Raw genomic sequence first — 16697 nt, 5'->3', positions numbered from 1 at the left:
TCAAAAAACTACGTTTCGCTCCTCGGTACTCCGCAAAGAAGACGTCCATCGAAGCAAGCTGAAACGGATAAACAGCAATTTCATGGCTTTGAACTGGTGTGTTCGATTGAGAATGCACAAATATCACATCTTGCATGGGAAGTTTATTGCCATGGTTGCGGGAGCTAGCCATCCGTGTTGTATGTAGCTCATTACTAACTGCATCGAGGAATCTTTTTTCGATTGTTCAATAATTTCATTTATTCTGCTACCCGAAATCCACAAAAACGCACCCAACTTCACATTTTCCACCTCCTTTAACACTTTATATATGTTCTGTTTTTTGTACTCTTCAGGGTCTTGTAACATTCATGTAACATCTAATTTAGAGTGTAGTTGGTAAAATGAGATAGGATTCTCAGAGAAGAGATGGTAAGAATAAAGATTCATTCGAACTTGAGCCGTGATCAAGCGCGGAGGCAACTAAGTGTTTTACTTATCTTTTTACCTTGATATATTTCACCTCAGTTGTCAAACATATTGTGTTAGGACATTAAAGTGGCGACGAGAAACGGATCGAATCCACAGCAGCTCCCGGCTCAAACGAAAATTTCTAGAGTGAGCTTTGGTAAGTAGCCGTAGAGCAGATGGTGGGTCAGACAGTGGACTTGGAGGCAAATTTGCTAGAGTAGCTGTTGAGCACATCTGAGACTACAGGAAGAATCGCGACTCAACCTTTTCAGACAAATAAGCATTTGTTTTTTTGGAGAAACAAAATTTTAATGCATTTACATCTGTAAAATGAACCAATAATTAAAAATCTTTTGTTCAATTATAGCGTGGTTTTCTAATCTCCATTTTGAATTGTTTCACAGCCATCATCAATTCTCCGACGGCAGCCTTTGTTCGTCAGCGCCTTGTGTGTAAACGTTAAATCGCTAAGTCAACTCGAGAGGAGAGTAGCTCATGAGTGAGATTTTGTGAGCACCACATCAGTAACAAGTGAGCATCCTGGGAAGTGATTGGTGAGCAGAGCACTCAGAAAGCAAATCGAAACGAAGTGCATGATTATTTTTCATCAACTGGAACATACGCGATAAACTGCTGCGAATTGACGATAGAACGGAGTGTCGTAGATACCTCCAGTGCGAGCGTCGGCGATAGTTCAGAGTAGCGAGAATAGCAGAAGAAGTATATACAATTGCTGGAGAGTGAATACGGCGGGGAGAGCGACCGTCGACGGTGATAAGTTGCGTCTAAACGACTGCATAGTGAGTGAGCTACACCGACCGTGAGTAACGAACTGTTTAATTTTCTCATTTGTTGTTTGAAGAGTACTTCGGGGCATATCGGTCAGTTTGCAATGTCTGTTCCGGGTATGATAGGTACAATTGACCACTACCATATGGGTAAATCGTTTGGTAATTATGTGGAACGATTTGAGATAATGTGTAATTTAAATAAAGTCAAATCGGAAGAGAAGAAACAGTGGTTTATCTCATTAAGCGGTGATGATGTTTTTGATGAGATTAAATTGCTATTTCCTAAGAAAGATGTTAACGAATTAAATTACGACGAAATGATTACAAAACTTAAGGGTCGCTTCGACAAAACTGAGCCCGCTATGCATAAGAGCGATACAAATTTTATAATAAATATTAAGGGCATGCGGAAAGTGCTGAAAATTTTGTTCTGGCAGTAAAGTTGTTAGCAGAAAGCTGTAACTTTAGGGAGTTCAAAGACGAGGCAGTGAGAGACAGACTTATTTTAGGTCTTCGAGATAAGAAATTACAGCGAAAAATTCTTATAGAAGATGAGATAACGGTTGATGCGGCAGAGAAAATGATTATTACTCACGAAGAGGCAGGAGAAAGGAAATTGTGGATCCAAATGACGCCGGGACGGTTTTATCTGTGAAACACCGGTTAGGTCAAAAACAAAATGATTATAGGGACAGTCGATCGAATCAACGTGACAGATTCCGTTCTAGGAGCAGAAGTAGAGATCATTCAAGAAGTCGGGACAGAAGTAAGGCGTTATATCGTAATGGGCGAAGTCGTGACTGGAATGGACACAGTAATGCAGTTTGTAATCATTGCAAACGGGTAGGCCATATAAAGAATTGTTGGTTTTTAAATAAAAATACAGTTAAATTTGTTAAGCAAGAAGACTCAGCAGAAGCAATGCCGTTTGACAAATTTAATCGGATTCGCATCGATGATGCTAGTGATGACTCAGATATAAATTGCATGAAAATTGAAGGAGGGAACAACGTTAGCGAACCATGCTTAGTAGAAGCAGAAGTTCAAGACCAGAAGCTCATCATGGAAATCGATACTGGATCTGCAGTGACAGTGATAAGTGAACTACTTTATAGGAAACTGTACCGCTCATATGCCATTACAAAGTGCAATAAGCAATTGGTAGTAGTTAACGGATCAAGACTTACGGTCTCAGGACAGGTACACGTAGAGGTTAGACTAAATAAGATAAAGAGTTTAGAGAAAATGATTATCTTGAAAAGCGACAAGAATTTCATACCACTCTTAGGACGAGATTGGTTGAAGACATTTTATCCAGAGTGGAAGGTACAATTTTTGAATGCGGCAACCATCAACCACCTAGAAACTGACAAATTTAGTGCCTTGGGTAATATTCAACAAAAATTCATTAAAGTATTCAGTAAGGATTTTTCTGAACCCATTGTAGGATTTAAAGCTGATTTGACTCTTAAATCAGATCAACCGATATTCAAACGTGCGTACCAGGTTCCATACAAACTGAAGGAAAATTTTTTGGCTCATCTAGATATGCTTGAGGCACAGGGAGTAATATCGCCTACTAAAGCTAGCGAATGGGCATCTCCAGTGATTGCCATTTTAAAGAAAGATGGGGAGATACGCATGGTAATAGACTGCAAAGTTTCCTTAAATAAAGTCATAATCCCAGACACTTATCCTCTGCCACTTGCACAGGATATTTTTGCGTCCCTTGCTGGGTGTAAAGTATTTTGTTCATTGGATTTAACTGGAGCATATACACAGCTTGAGCTTTCTAGTCGTTCTAAGAAATTTGTTGTAATCAATACGGTAAAAGGTCTTTATTCGTTCAACCGTTTACCCCAATGAGCATCGTCTAGCGCGGCTCTATTCCAACAGGTCATGGACCAAGTTCTGAAGGGACTTGACGGTGTCTGTTGTTACCTTGATGACGTCCTCATAGCAGGGAAAACCTTTCAAGAATGCTATGACAAATTGGTTCTAGTTCTGGAAAGACTTGCCAATGCAAATGTGCGTATTAATTATAAAAAGTGTAAATTTTTCGTAGATTCCTTACCATACTTAGGTCACTTGATTACAAAGGATGGGTTGTTACCCTCTCCTGAAAAACTTTCAACAATTGAAAAAGCCAAAACACCACAAAATGAGACAGAACTTAAAGCTTACCTAGGGCTGATCAATTATTACAATAAATTCGTTCCAAATATGTCTACAAAATTGAGATGTCTTTACAATCTTTTAAAAAAAGATGAACAATTTATTTGGACAAAGGAATGTGAAGAATCATTTCAACAGAGTAAAAAATGTTTATTAAATGCAAATATACTTGATTATTATGACCCAATTAAATCATTAGTAGTCATTACAGATGCGTCTTCGTATGGGTTAGGGGGCGTATTGGCACCAGTAACAGATGGAGTTGAAAAACCATTCTGCTTCACTTCATTTTCTTTAAACAATGCTCAGAAAAAGTACCCAATTCTGCATCTAGAAGCTTTGGCACTTGTTTGCGTGATCAAAAAGTTCCACAAGTTTCTATTCGGTCAAAAATTTACAGTGTATACTGATCACAAGCCTCTCATAGGAATTTTTGGAAAAGAGGGCAAGCAATCGGTTTATGTGACCAGATTGCAAAGGTATATCATGGAGCTCTCTATTTACAACTTTGACATAGAATATAGACCTGGTTCTAAAATGGGAAATGCCGATTTCTGTAGCCGTTTTCCACTGGATCAAAAAATTCCTAGAGGAGTAGATCAAGAAATCATAAAAAGTTTGAATTTTTCAAATGAATTTCCAATTGACTTCGTCTTGATTTCGCAAGAAATCAAAACCGACAAGTTATTAGTAGAAATTGTAAAATTTGTGACAACAGGATGGCCGAAAAATGTACCGAAGCAGTTCAGAATTTTTTTTGCTCTGAGAGAAAAATTGGAAATTGTAGATGGCATTCTTATGATAGAGGACAGAGTAGTGATACCAGAGAAATTGAAAGATGGTCTCCTTAAGCTGTTACACAATAACCACAGTGGTATAGTCAAGATGAAACAATTAGCTAGAAGGTTTATATGCTGGCCTGGACTTAACGCAGATATTGAAGATTTCGTAAAATGTTGTGAATCATGCGTAAAAATGGCAGTTGTACCGAAGACAAAATCTACTAAGACGTGGATACCTACTAGGCGCCCCTTTAGTAGAATTCACGCAGATTTTTTTTTATTTTGAGAAGAAAATGTTTTTACTGATAGTTGATAGCCACTCAAAATGGCTTGAAATAGAAATCATGCGCTATGGTACAAATGCAAAATCCGTTATAAGGAAGTTCATTTCTCTATTCGCAAGATTTGGGCTACCAGATGTAGGGGTTACAGATGGAGGACCACCTTTCAATTCTAGCGAGTTTGTCAATTTTTTAGAACATCAAGGTATCAAAGTTTTAAAAAGTCCGCCGTACAACCCAGCCAGCAACGGCCAGGCGGAAAGGATGGTGAGGGTGGCTAAGGTTATTTTAAAGAAATTTCTTTTAGATGAGAAGACTAGGTCTCTAGATATAGAAGACCGATTGAATCTATTTTTAATCAACTACAGAAATAGATGTCTTGACACGGAAGGAAAGCTTCCTTCAGAAAACGTGTTTTCCTTTAAACCTAAAATGTTACTGGATTTAATTAACCCACGAAATAGTTATAAAGAAAATTTAGTGAAGCCTTTTAATAAACCAGTAGATATTGACGTTGGAACAATGCCTCTTCCGGATGATTTCGACAAGCTGGTGGCAGGGGATAAGGTGTTCTATAAAAACTATGATAAAAAAGACTTACCTAAATGGTTAGAGGATAAATCTATTAAAAGATTATCTAAAAATATTTTCCAGATTTCATTGAGCGGACACAAGCTAACTGCACATCGGCACCAGCTGAAAATTATCCATAAGCCCAGGCAACAAGCGAAAGTGATAGTCAGCATGAACACTACACCACTCAGGAAAAAACAAAGAAGTATCTCAGTAGAAGATGACTTCGCAGGATTCCAAGATTCGCTCGATGATCAAGAACATCCTCCGATAAAGAAGTATCTGCATAGGCGTAGTCCAATTCTAACGAGATTCAAGACTATTGCGACCAAAGATGTTGCTAAATGAAAATTAGCTGTCGAAGAAAAGTCGTTAATTAAAAACGACGTCGAAGATAAGAATAAATTGAAATTATTGAAATTGCAAGTGATCTTGTATTCAAATTAACCTAAAATAATTCACTATGAATTTTCCAAAAAGGGAAGAATTGTAACATTCATGTAACATCTAATTTAGAGTGTAGTCGGTAAAATGAGATAGGACTCTCAGAGAAGAGATGGTAAGAATAAAGATTCATTCGAACTTGAGTCGTGATCAAGCTCGGAGACAACTAAGTGTTTTACTTATCTTTTTACCTTAATATATTTCACCTCAGTTATCTTACGAACAATTTCTCCAAAGACACTCTGTGAATATATTCGATGGTTTGGCCTCTAGTGATTTAGGTTCACGATTTTGACGTTTCCGACCACTGTGATGGGCCAAAAATCGATTTTTTTGTCGAAAAACCAGAACTTAAACGGTTGGTACTAGACATTCAGTAACTTTGGAACAATTTCTCTACAATTGTTCCAATACAGTTGGAAAAATAAAATTAGGGTGGTCCTCTCGATTTTTGAAATAAAAAAAAGTATCTCCTGAATGAAAAAAGATAGAAGAATACAACCTTCCAAAGAAATGTAGAGAAATCAATTCTGAGTAACATTGTTGAAAATGTCGTAACTTCATATTCATCGGTTTTTATTTTACAGCGGTTTTACTTGTTTCGTTCAGAATGACTCTTAAAAATTGTTTTTTATATTACATTTTTGAAGTTAATTTTTTGCGAATGTCGACTTCGGACAACAGTCAGCTCTTACAAATGCGCACATTTCTGCTTCAGAGACCAATTCATTACCTTTTATATAAACAGAGTTATTGACGATTTTATGCACAAAAATCGACATTTTCTAAGATAAATAATTCCAAAGATGACAAATAGCGGCAACCAATGTTATGACCATCTGATTGTACTTTGAAAACACTACAAAATAAGGGGTACGTGGTTTGTCTCCTAACGACTCGTCACGTGAAATGGTTGCTTGTAAAGTCCGTCTGTATTCGATAGTGCGTGAAAAGAGTATTCACTGTCCATATCGATATTACACCTAACACCAAACTTAAGTTGTTTCTTAAATACTAGTTTTATAAAATGTGTGGTTGGGGTAAGTTGGAGGTGTCGCACGCGGGGCGTTCACGGTAGCTATTTACAGTGCAACAATAATCTTCATTTATTTATATTTCTGGCATTCACTCCGAGGCAACAGAATATTTTTATGTAGGTATCTCGTCAATACAGAGTACATTTATTTCGACCAATCACCTGAAGAATTTCGAAAACTTTTTTTGAATATAGAGTAGACTGAAATATAATTGCAAATGTTGGTTAAAATACAACTATATTGAAAAGACATTCAGCACGTTCCGTAGAGACATTTGAAGTAATTGCATTTCCATTTAATTGCTCATTTTCTGGTGTTCCACTAGCATCCCATACATACCACTAACTTACCGTTGGCCGGGGGTAATTTGTTGGATTTTTCGTTTCAATTATTTTTGCCAATAAAAACAAAGACAATGCAACAAACACTTTGATAAAATTTGTAGATGTTGCCAACAGTCTACCCTTTCATACAACGTGTTCTATTTTGTATTTGTATTTACATTTATATGAAAAAAAGTCCAACTGACAATTTGTCTTAATGAACTATACTAAACTAAGATAAACTAAACATAATTAAAATAAGGACAATACACGACGACGAAACTGCGAAGAGTTCATGACGAAGTCAAAAAGTTCAGCAAACTCGTTGAAGCGACGACTCATTGCTAAAATTGGACTATTGGCAGCGTAGTTAGGTTGATTTGCGTTAGTAGTTCCGGATCATCATATTCAACCAGCAGAATCTTTGACACGAAGGTAGCTTGCGCTGCATGTCTCCGGCGTGTTAAAGTATTAAGCCCTAAAAGACGACAACGGTCCTCGTACGGTGCCAGGTTTAATGGATCGTTCCACGGCAATTCACGTAACGCATATCGTATGAATTTACGCTGGACTGCTTCGATCCCAAGGCTCCACGTAGCTTGATAGGGCACCAAACGACGTTTGCAAATTCCAACTGCGGGCGCACCAATGAACAATAAAGAGCCTTGAAGCATAGAGGATCCCGAAATTCGTTGGATATTTTGAAAATAAATCCCAGCAAACGATTGGCTCTGTCGATGGTCGCTGAGACGTGATGAGTATACGTTAGCTTATCATCAAGAATGACTCCTAGATCCTTCACGTGGTCAACGCGTTATAGTAGACTTCCTGCGATGTTATAGTTGAAGGTAAGCAAATTTCTCGTTCGATAATAGCTGATGACAAAACATTTTGCAACGCTAAGGACCATCATGTTTCTTATACACCAGCTATAAAAGGTGTCAATAAGATGCTGTAGTTCACGGCAATCGGCTTCATTCCGTATAACAAGAAAAAAATTTAAGTCGTCGGCAAAAAACAGCTTTCCTCCACGGCTTATAACGAAAACCGCATCGTTCACGGACAAGGAAAAAAGTAGTGGACCTAGCGAGGAACTCCGGAAGTGTTGAAAAAGGATTCTGAAACAATATCGCCAATTTGAACAACGATTTCACGGTGCACAAGGTAGGATCGAAGCCAATGGCAGAATCTAGTAGAACACCCTAGCTTATCAAGCTTTGTTATCAGTATCTCATGATTAACTCTATCAAAAGCTGCCTTTAGATCAGTGTAAATAGTATCCAATTTTTTAGACATTTGTTCCGTGCAAAATGACGTAAAGCAGAAGAGATTCGTCTCGACTGAACGTCATGGGAAAAAACCGTGCTGAGATGTACTAATGTAGTGTCGACAAGCAGAAAATAACGCCTCGTTGATAATTGATTCAAACACTTTAGATTCGACTTCTAGCGAAGTGATTCCGCGATAGTTCGCTATGTTACGTTTGCCACCTTTCTTGAATACCGGGAACATTACTGAGCATTTCCAATCCTCAGGAAACGTTTGCTGCTGAAGCGATAGGTTAAAAATATATGCAAGTGGTGTTACAAGTAAGTCCGAACATTTTTTCAATGCAGTTGAAGGTATAACACTGAGGCCGGGTGCATAAGATGACTTTGTTTTCCGAATTGCAGATATAACCATTTGTTCAGAGACAGTAAACACATCCAAATCAACAGCACAAGCAGGAACGTCGCGAGAGGCATTTTCGAGTTCGATTGCGGTTGGCGAGTCAGTTGAAAAAACACTCGAGAAGAATCTGGCAAACAGCGTACATTTCGCCACAGTTGTCGTAGCTTCTTCGCCGTCGTAAAGCATCCTTGATGGAAGTCCAGTTTCTTTTCGCTTCGTGTTGACAAATGACCAAAAGCCCTTCAGGTTTCGGCGTAGATTATTCTGGATGCGGTTTACATAGCGTTTGTACAGAAGCTTGTTGTAACAACGATACTCATTACTGGCTAAAGTGAACATGCGCTTAGAAAGAGGACACCGTCGATTTGTGTACGCACGTAGGGTTTTTTCTCGAGTACGTTTTAGCTTTCGAAGAGTGCTGTTTGACCAGGGCGGCTTGCTAGGAGACTGACGTTTAGGCACTGAGGTCTCAACACAGTTCAGTAGTAGTCGCTTGTAGATGGCAACTGCAGCATTAACACTCACTTGGGCATGCAGTACACTCCAATCAATTTGCGACAGAGAACTGCGCAGCTTTACAAAATCAGTTTTGCGAAAGTTGAGACGGTCGACAGAAAGAGTTTCTACATACTGAACTGATCGAATAGTGCCAATTGAGATTTCAAGCGCGGGATGAAAGTTGTCAAGTGCTGGATGCTTCATTGACGGAACATTCAGGTATAATAGTTTCAATTACAAAGACGAGATCCAGAAAGCGTGACTGGTGGTTAGGAATCATGCTTACTTGACTTAGTCCGTTGAAAGCAAATCCGTTCAGTAGCAAACGACTGGCGATGTTGGTTGTCGAAGCAATCGGGTCTGGGTAAGCGTATCCGTGTCGTGACGGCGCCCAAATGAGCCCTGGCTGATTGAAATCACCAAGGACAATCATCACGCCATCCGCGCCAGCTTGTGAAGAAGCGTTATTCACAGCATCCTTGTGAAGTTGCATGACATTGCAGTCGAGTCGCTTTTCAGGAGGAATATAGATAGCACCAATATAAAAGTTCCTCGATGGAGTTGTAATTCTAAACCAAACAGCCTCAACACTGGTTAAACTACCTACATCAATCTTACATGAGGCAAATGCGGTGGAAACAGCAATCAAAACTCCTCCTCCACGTCCGCGAATACTGTTGCCACTATTTCGGTCCGCACGGTATACGGTGTAAGCATCGCCGAAAAGCTGCACTGATGTTATACGCGCATCGAGCCATGTTTCGGTGAAGACGCAAACATCGTAGTCACCGTCCACAGCAGCCAAATACACGTCATCAATTTTCGTCTTAAGCCCTCTCGCGTTCTGATAGTAAATCCGCAAACCATCAGTGTCATGTGAGAGGTGTCGTGCTGCATTCCAAGTTTCAGGACTGCGGGCTCGATGATCACTATCACCGCAAATAGCGCGGGTAGAGCAGGATGTACTGTTGTCAGGAAGGGGAACAAGCTGCGGTACGGAGGGAATGACTGCGTCATAACTGTTGTGTCCAGCGGCTGACTGCAATGGGATGCATACTTGAAGGTGCGCAGTATCACGTGTAGCTTCGGAAGGACATATATTATTCAAATGTTTACCTGAGCGGACAGATGCGATGCGATCGAAATTATCATTTTGACATTGAAGGTTCGCTGGAGCGGTAGAGTCGATTGTGTTGTGTTCAACAGCAGACTGTAAGTGAAATTTACATTGAGGGTGTGCAGCATCTTGAAGTGCTTCGGAAGGACATATACCCTTCTTGGCTTTACCTGACATAGAAGAAGTCGCCGATTCGTCAGGTAGTCCGATGTCGCTCACCGAGGAACATGAAGTTAGACAGACGAGTTTATCCGGGATAGCTTGGCGCTACTGTCCACCACCAGATGGATTCTTCTCCGCAGCAATCCTGATGATAGGCCGTTGAATTTTTGAGTTGGTCACAAATTCACGAAAGTAGATGTTCTCCGTCCAAGAGTCTTTGGACAGAGCCTTATCCCTGCATGATTTGCTAACGCCAACTTTGAAGGTGATGAAGCTCAGAGATGAGAGATCCTTGTCCTTAGGAACTAGGCGAACTATTTTTGGTTGCATATCCTTTCCCAGACAATCTTTCACAAGTGTAGAAACTTCATCGTCCGTCGTGCTGGGATCAAATGCAGACAAGTAGACCCATAACAGCTCCTCAGGTGGTGATACTGTTTTTATCGTTTCAAACGCAGCTTTTGCTCCACGAATATTAGTGATTTTTGCTTTGAGCTGATCATCTTCACGCTTGGGCTTAGGAGTGTTTGGAACGGGATTATATGCAGCAATCCTTGTCCAAGGTGTATTTACCGTTGGAGATGGCGGTTTTGTGTCGACTTTAACCGAGAGAGCTTTAACGACATCTTTTAAATCAGCTATGTCATCCTTTAATGATTTCAGAGAATTGTCGTCGGGCATTGCATTGTCGCAACAACGCGAAGCCATTCTGCGGAAATTATCGTTACAAAACAAATCAGCACATCCGTTACACATCCAGAATAAATTCCGTGAGTGGATTCCCAGGACATCACGACCGTCATAATCCAACTTGACACATATCATGTGAAACGAATTTCCCCAGTACCCACGACAGGTGATTCGCTCAGAATCATTTATGACTTTCGAGCAGTTGGTACAAGCCATGCTTTTGAGCGAAGAAAATAACGCCTACTGGGTATGCAATAAACGCAGCAAAAATGAAGCGAACTTGCATGCAACTATCAGCTATCCACCAGAAGATGTCGCTTTTGCCAACAAATTGAGCGTAACGTTGTGCAAAGTGATAACGTCAGGTAGAAAAAAAACACACGAAACTATCACTCACTAAAACAGCACTTGCAGCTATCAGATATGATGCTGGTTAAGTTCACGAAACTTCAAAGTTCTTGCACAACCGATTAACACGAAAAATAAATAGTACAAAAATAAAAACGATCACGATTGTTCAACAAGTATAAATTAAAAAGAAAACTACTAGCTTTGTTGACGACCGGGGTGCAGCAAACAGTGATGCCAATATTTTGCAAGATTTACCTGAATCAAAGCGTTAAAAATAAGAACTGAAAGCAGCGCCACTTAGCCTCGGTCTCCCCAACTATAGCTATCCAAAAGATCCGGATTCTTCCGGATTAGGATGTAGATATCAGTTATGAGCAGATCGCCACTGCAGAGAGGCTGCAATCACCGAGGATGATTCAGAATGAGCATCAGCTAGCGCACGCTCCTTTCCACTAAAAACAACGCGTGAATCTCACTCTTTTAGCATTTTAATCATACACTAAAAGTAAGTATCAGATTCACGGTGCGCACGATTATTCAAGTCACACGGTTATAAAATCGAACTTAGCACGCAAAGTTACATAAACGCAAACACATGCGACAGACACGTTAACATAAAAACGCTCGAGCCTTCGCGACTATCCACGCACACCTGCGCTCGCGATCAAACAGAATAATACCCCTACGACTAATTGAACATTTTAGCAAATTTACAAACGCGGTCTCACGAGTGAACTTACAAACGCCCGTGTTGGCGTGATCATGAATCGGTTACGTCCGGAAGTCCCGAGCCGCCTAGGTGCATGCCTTCGATTGGGGCAATAAAAACTGACACTAGACAACACGTTCCATGGTGACATGACCGAGAAATCTAGTGATATGAAAGAACTCACTCTCTCCTAGCATCTGAACAGTGCAACGAAAATTAAGTATCAGATGCACGGTCCGCGCGAGATCATCGAAGAACACAAGCTAATATGCGAATGGACACATTAAATCGAATTAATACACGCACAGTTACATACACGTTAGCACACGTAACATACAAACATTCAGAATCACGGTGCAATTGGCCTTAAGCAGTGGTTTAGAGGGTTACATTTCCGTCTCGTCTGCAATAGTAGTGAGCGTTTCTGACCGGAAGCCCTTCCGAGCCTTAGCTCTACAGCTTCAGTAGGACAACTTTCGGAAAAAGTATATTTTGTCGAAGAGACTGGCGTCCTTTAGGAAGTTGACGGTGATCTTTTCCCTTACGGGGTCGTTTGCCAGGGCATCGCGAATTGAGTGTCTTATACGGAGGTCCTGGAGCTCGAGGCAGTTGGAGTTGGTGTGTTCCACTGTTGCCCTAGTCCCGCATTTGGTGCAGATGGAGGATGATTATTTTGAGATTGTGTGGGCGTATTTCCAGTCCGTAATCGGGACAGGACTTGCAGCTCCTTCTAGTTCGAGGGTCGTCCCATTTACGAGTAGTCCCTTAATTTTCTGGAAATGTCCCTAAGATGCGAGCCAGCGGTCGATGAAGCTATTGTTAATGACTTCGGCGAAGTGCCGGATGATGTTCACGGCTAGCGCTTCCTTGATTGACGTCCTCCTGGCTTTCCAACTCAGCGCTGCCGGATGGTCTACTTCGACGTTCCCCTGTGTGCTACATTACCCGGGGATTCCGCATAGTGGGCTATCGTTGTTGATGTGCCTTCTGGTTTTCGAGACAGGGTTACGGCTTCGGCAGAAAAGACCGAGTAATTTGTCGGGAGACAGAGGGATAAATCTTTCTGGATCTGTCGGTGTAGATCCGAGTATGATTGGAGAACCGCTGCTCCACAAGTTGGCTGTAGGCTGAACCTGCGACTTCATGAGGTCCGGATCGTCTGGGATAAGATTGTGTCGACCTGAGGGGAAGGGGGGCGTTCCATTGTCGAGGCCATGCCCGATGCAGTCGGACACTGTACACTGTGACTATTTTCAACATTGCTGCATCATCAGCTCCTGACGTAAGGGTCTCTAGCACCCGCCGGAGTGTCACCAGGGCAATTTTCCACCAAAATTCGAGAACCCCGGCCTCGGCGCAGGTGCTTTCGGCTGGTGTATTAGGCAGTAGTTTCGATGAAGTCCGGAAGGACCTGTGGTATAGAGAGGCCAATATGCTGTTCATTCTTACGAGGTTCCGTCCGGTAATCGCGAGGCCATAATTAATCCAACTATAAATTTGTAGGGGATTGGGGTTTCCGCTATCCGGATCGGTCGGTCGGTGGCGCGATGGTGGGTAGGCCATAGGTGCACCAGGACAAACCTCTGGGGTACTCCGTTTTCTTCTAAGAAGATTCCGGATCCGCTTCCGCCGACTCCAATCTGGAATCGGCGGATTCCAAGGAAACGTTGTATGTAGAGGCCCAGGTTTCCTCGGATTCCTTAGCGGACGAGCTGAGCACTCCTTCCCTCGCCGTACGGTGTTGTATGCCTTGTCTATGTCAAATGTGGCGATGTCGGTGTGTTTTCCCAGAGATGCTAAGTAGGACCCTGTGACATTGCCTTTCCGGAAGGCATGTTGTCGGTCGTCCAGTACATGGCGTTGTGTGAGGTTTGTGAACAACCATCTGGTGGCCATTCGTTCGAAGTTTTTTCCGGCGCAGAGCAGTAGACTAATGAGCCGAAGGTTTTTAGCCGTCCGGAACACTCAGATGTTTTATCGGGCGCTTTGAGTTTATGGCATGTTTATCGACATTGGATTCTCTCCCTGATGCATTTTGCTGTGGCTGAACTGTAGCAACTGCTCACTATGGGGAGCTATCCACCAATTCGCTCTTTCCAACAGGTTTACAATAATGTTTGTCGCCTCCATTGCCAATATTACCACCTCTTCTGGTGTCTCTGCTAATACCGTATATAACGTTCTAGAGCGCTGGACACCTACCGTGTCATTGGAAGATGGTCACGTCAAACCAGGCAAATTGAAATCGCAGAGAACAAGTCGAAAAAGATGTTCCATTAAGCAGGATGGAATCACAAATTCTATAAGGTGGAAAATAGAGGACACACTGGAACAGAGAGCGATGGGTAAGTTACGATGATACTCACCCTTACTCTTAGTTCGACCACTGCTCACTCGGACTTTTAGATAAACGCCTAATGTATCGTTGCTGAGGACTTTACGACCACAGCGGAAACCATCAAATGCCCAATCAAACACCTGGCGGAGCAGAGTGTAGTCATTAATCCATACCATTGTCAAGATGATGCCGTCCTAACATAAAATCGTAGACGCGAGCTAATCACTGTCGACTGATGAATTTAGGCCACCGATATTCTGGTAGTGTACCTCGATGGAGAACGAATCAGGTTCGGATGGAGTAGCATCGACAGGAGTAATACTAGAGAACGTATCAATGTCACTGTTTTGAGCGGGTTGAAAGGTACTTTCTCTCACCACTCCTACAAAACAACTGGAACTGCTTGCGATCGCTGGTTCGACAGTGGGGACTAGAAGGATATCATATTAGCTGTGTTGATATCTGGTCACGGGATGTTGGAGCAAAAAGCAATGTGCTTGAAGTGGAAAACAAATCTGCGGGACCGGATTAAATTCGTGGATTGCTTGCTTCATCTAATGACAGTGTGAAATCGGCCCTTAGGGATTATATCCTGCTATTTTGAATGCCAGTAAGTACCAGTAGGGTATCCAGCGATGGGAACAGTTGAACCATATGTTCGTGAGCTACGTGGTGAACCTTGTTCTGAGAAGTTCTATGAACGGGTCAGCTTGCTGCAAAATTTCTCCAAAACGAGAAACTTATGTGTGTTGATTCCCAAACATTAATATTGTATTTGCTCAGCAAAACTGTGACAATTTCTAACCCTATAAGCAAATAACCAGACTCTGTTTTGGGGTCAAGAAAAGACGGCATAGGAGTGAAGTTGTCGTTGAATATACGAATCAGACGTACTTTGTAGACAATAGATATAATCATATATAAATGTTATTTTTTTACAACGTAACTAGGTATACCGTTTTTATCCCACGTATGCCAAATAGCACATAATTACACGTCGAAGTTGTGGTTACTATTTAAATAGTTTCCTTTTTGTTTGCTGTTTTCAACATTCTTGCCAATACCGTATTATTATTGTATGTCCAGCGAGTTTATGATCTGAATGTATGAGTATACAAAAAAATTGTGATAGGTTCCTCAAATCAATGAAATTATGCTGTCAATAAGTGAGCGATAGTCGTACCATCTCGACATATAAAAATTACAATAACCATAAGGCAAAATCGTAACTAATTATTTTAAAATCGTTATTCAAGATATTTTTATAAAAGTGCCCAATTCTACTCACCTACAAATTTAAGTTCGTTCGCTGGCTCGATGACAAGCAATTGCGCTAGTTTGTTTGCCATTTTTGCTGGTACTGCTTCTGCCTGTGATCGCAAATTGACAATTCGACTTCACAAAAACACTAATAATCTTACACAATACAATCCTTATTCCAGCGAGGGGGAATCTTTACCCAGTTAATTCCGTATTCCTCTAAATTAACAAAAATAGGTATCACTTCTCCGCTCTCTATAATTCCACAATCATCGACGAAAAAATCCTTCCGGACAAATGGATCGATAAAACACTCAGCTCACAGGCAAACACCATAAACGCACACTAAAGCGCTTTCTTCCCGATTCACGTGAAAATTTGTTCCGGAAAGTTTACTCCACCAGGTTCGCTCGCGGGGGGCTGGAGACCAAGAAAGTACCTGAAATCGTTTCGCTCCGAGGACACGCAGCTATTCCCGTAACACAATCCGCATTGGCCAACTGCTGGCTGGGAACCGTCGGATCTTTTCCGTTCCTCTTTTCACTTGACAGCTGAAGAAAAATCAATTTTCACGCCCCGGTTTCGCTTTCGTCACTCTCGTTCGGTACAAGCACGATCCAATACCTTCGTTCGTTGCTGCTTTTTGTTGGTTTTTTGACTTTTGTTCCTGCTTCGCCTGCTGATGGTTGCGTTGCGGTTATGAAAACGTAATTTCGCCCGCTGGATGATGTTGACGGTGCTTCAAGGTTTGTAGGATGCGATAGGTGCCAGTATAGGTGCGTCTCTCTCGTTCTTGTGGAGCACGATGGCAGCTGACAGACCACTATCTTTGTTTAACACACGAATTTAGCATAACACGCCTCACATTAGCCTTGGACACGTATTTTCGCTCGATTTCGTTTGATTTTGGGGTTGCCATCGAAGAGTTGTCATATGGATCAGGGGGTTTGTGCTATTGAACGAATCGAAACTCGTCGAACTGGGTTATTAAATGAAATATAATATATTCATCTTTTAAATATTACATATGATTTCTAAACGATCG

The 16697-nt window shown here is 41.4% G+C and overlaps 1 protein-coding gene across 1 annotated transcript in view; it reads right to left on the bottom strand.

Moving 5' to 3' along the window:
• Positions 1–16354, bottom strand: part of LOC131681730 (vesicle-associated membrane protein-associated protein B/C) — a 32017-nt gene extending 15663 nt beyond the window's left edge. The window contains exon 1 of the mRNA XM_058962706.1: positions 15681–16354. Coding sequence (XP_058818689.1) covers positions 15681–15741 — 61 coding nt within the window. The 5' untranslated portion in view covers positions 15742–16354. The remainder of the gene's footprint in view (positions 1–15680) is intronic.
• Positions 16355–16697: the final 343 nt, after the last annotated feature.

This window comes from Topomyia yanbarensis, chromosome 1 (genome assembly GCF_030247195.1).
Source record: "Topomyia yanbarensis strain Yona2022 chromosome 1, ASM3024719v1, whole genome shotgun sequence".
NCBI lineage: Eukaryota > Metazoa > Arthropoda > Insecta > Diptera > Culicidae > Topomyia > Topomyia yanbarensis.
The sequence above is the reverse complement of the archived record's forward strand: the minus strand, read 5'-3'. Positions and strand labels throughout refer to the sequence as shown.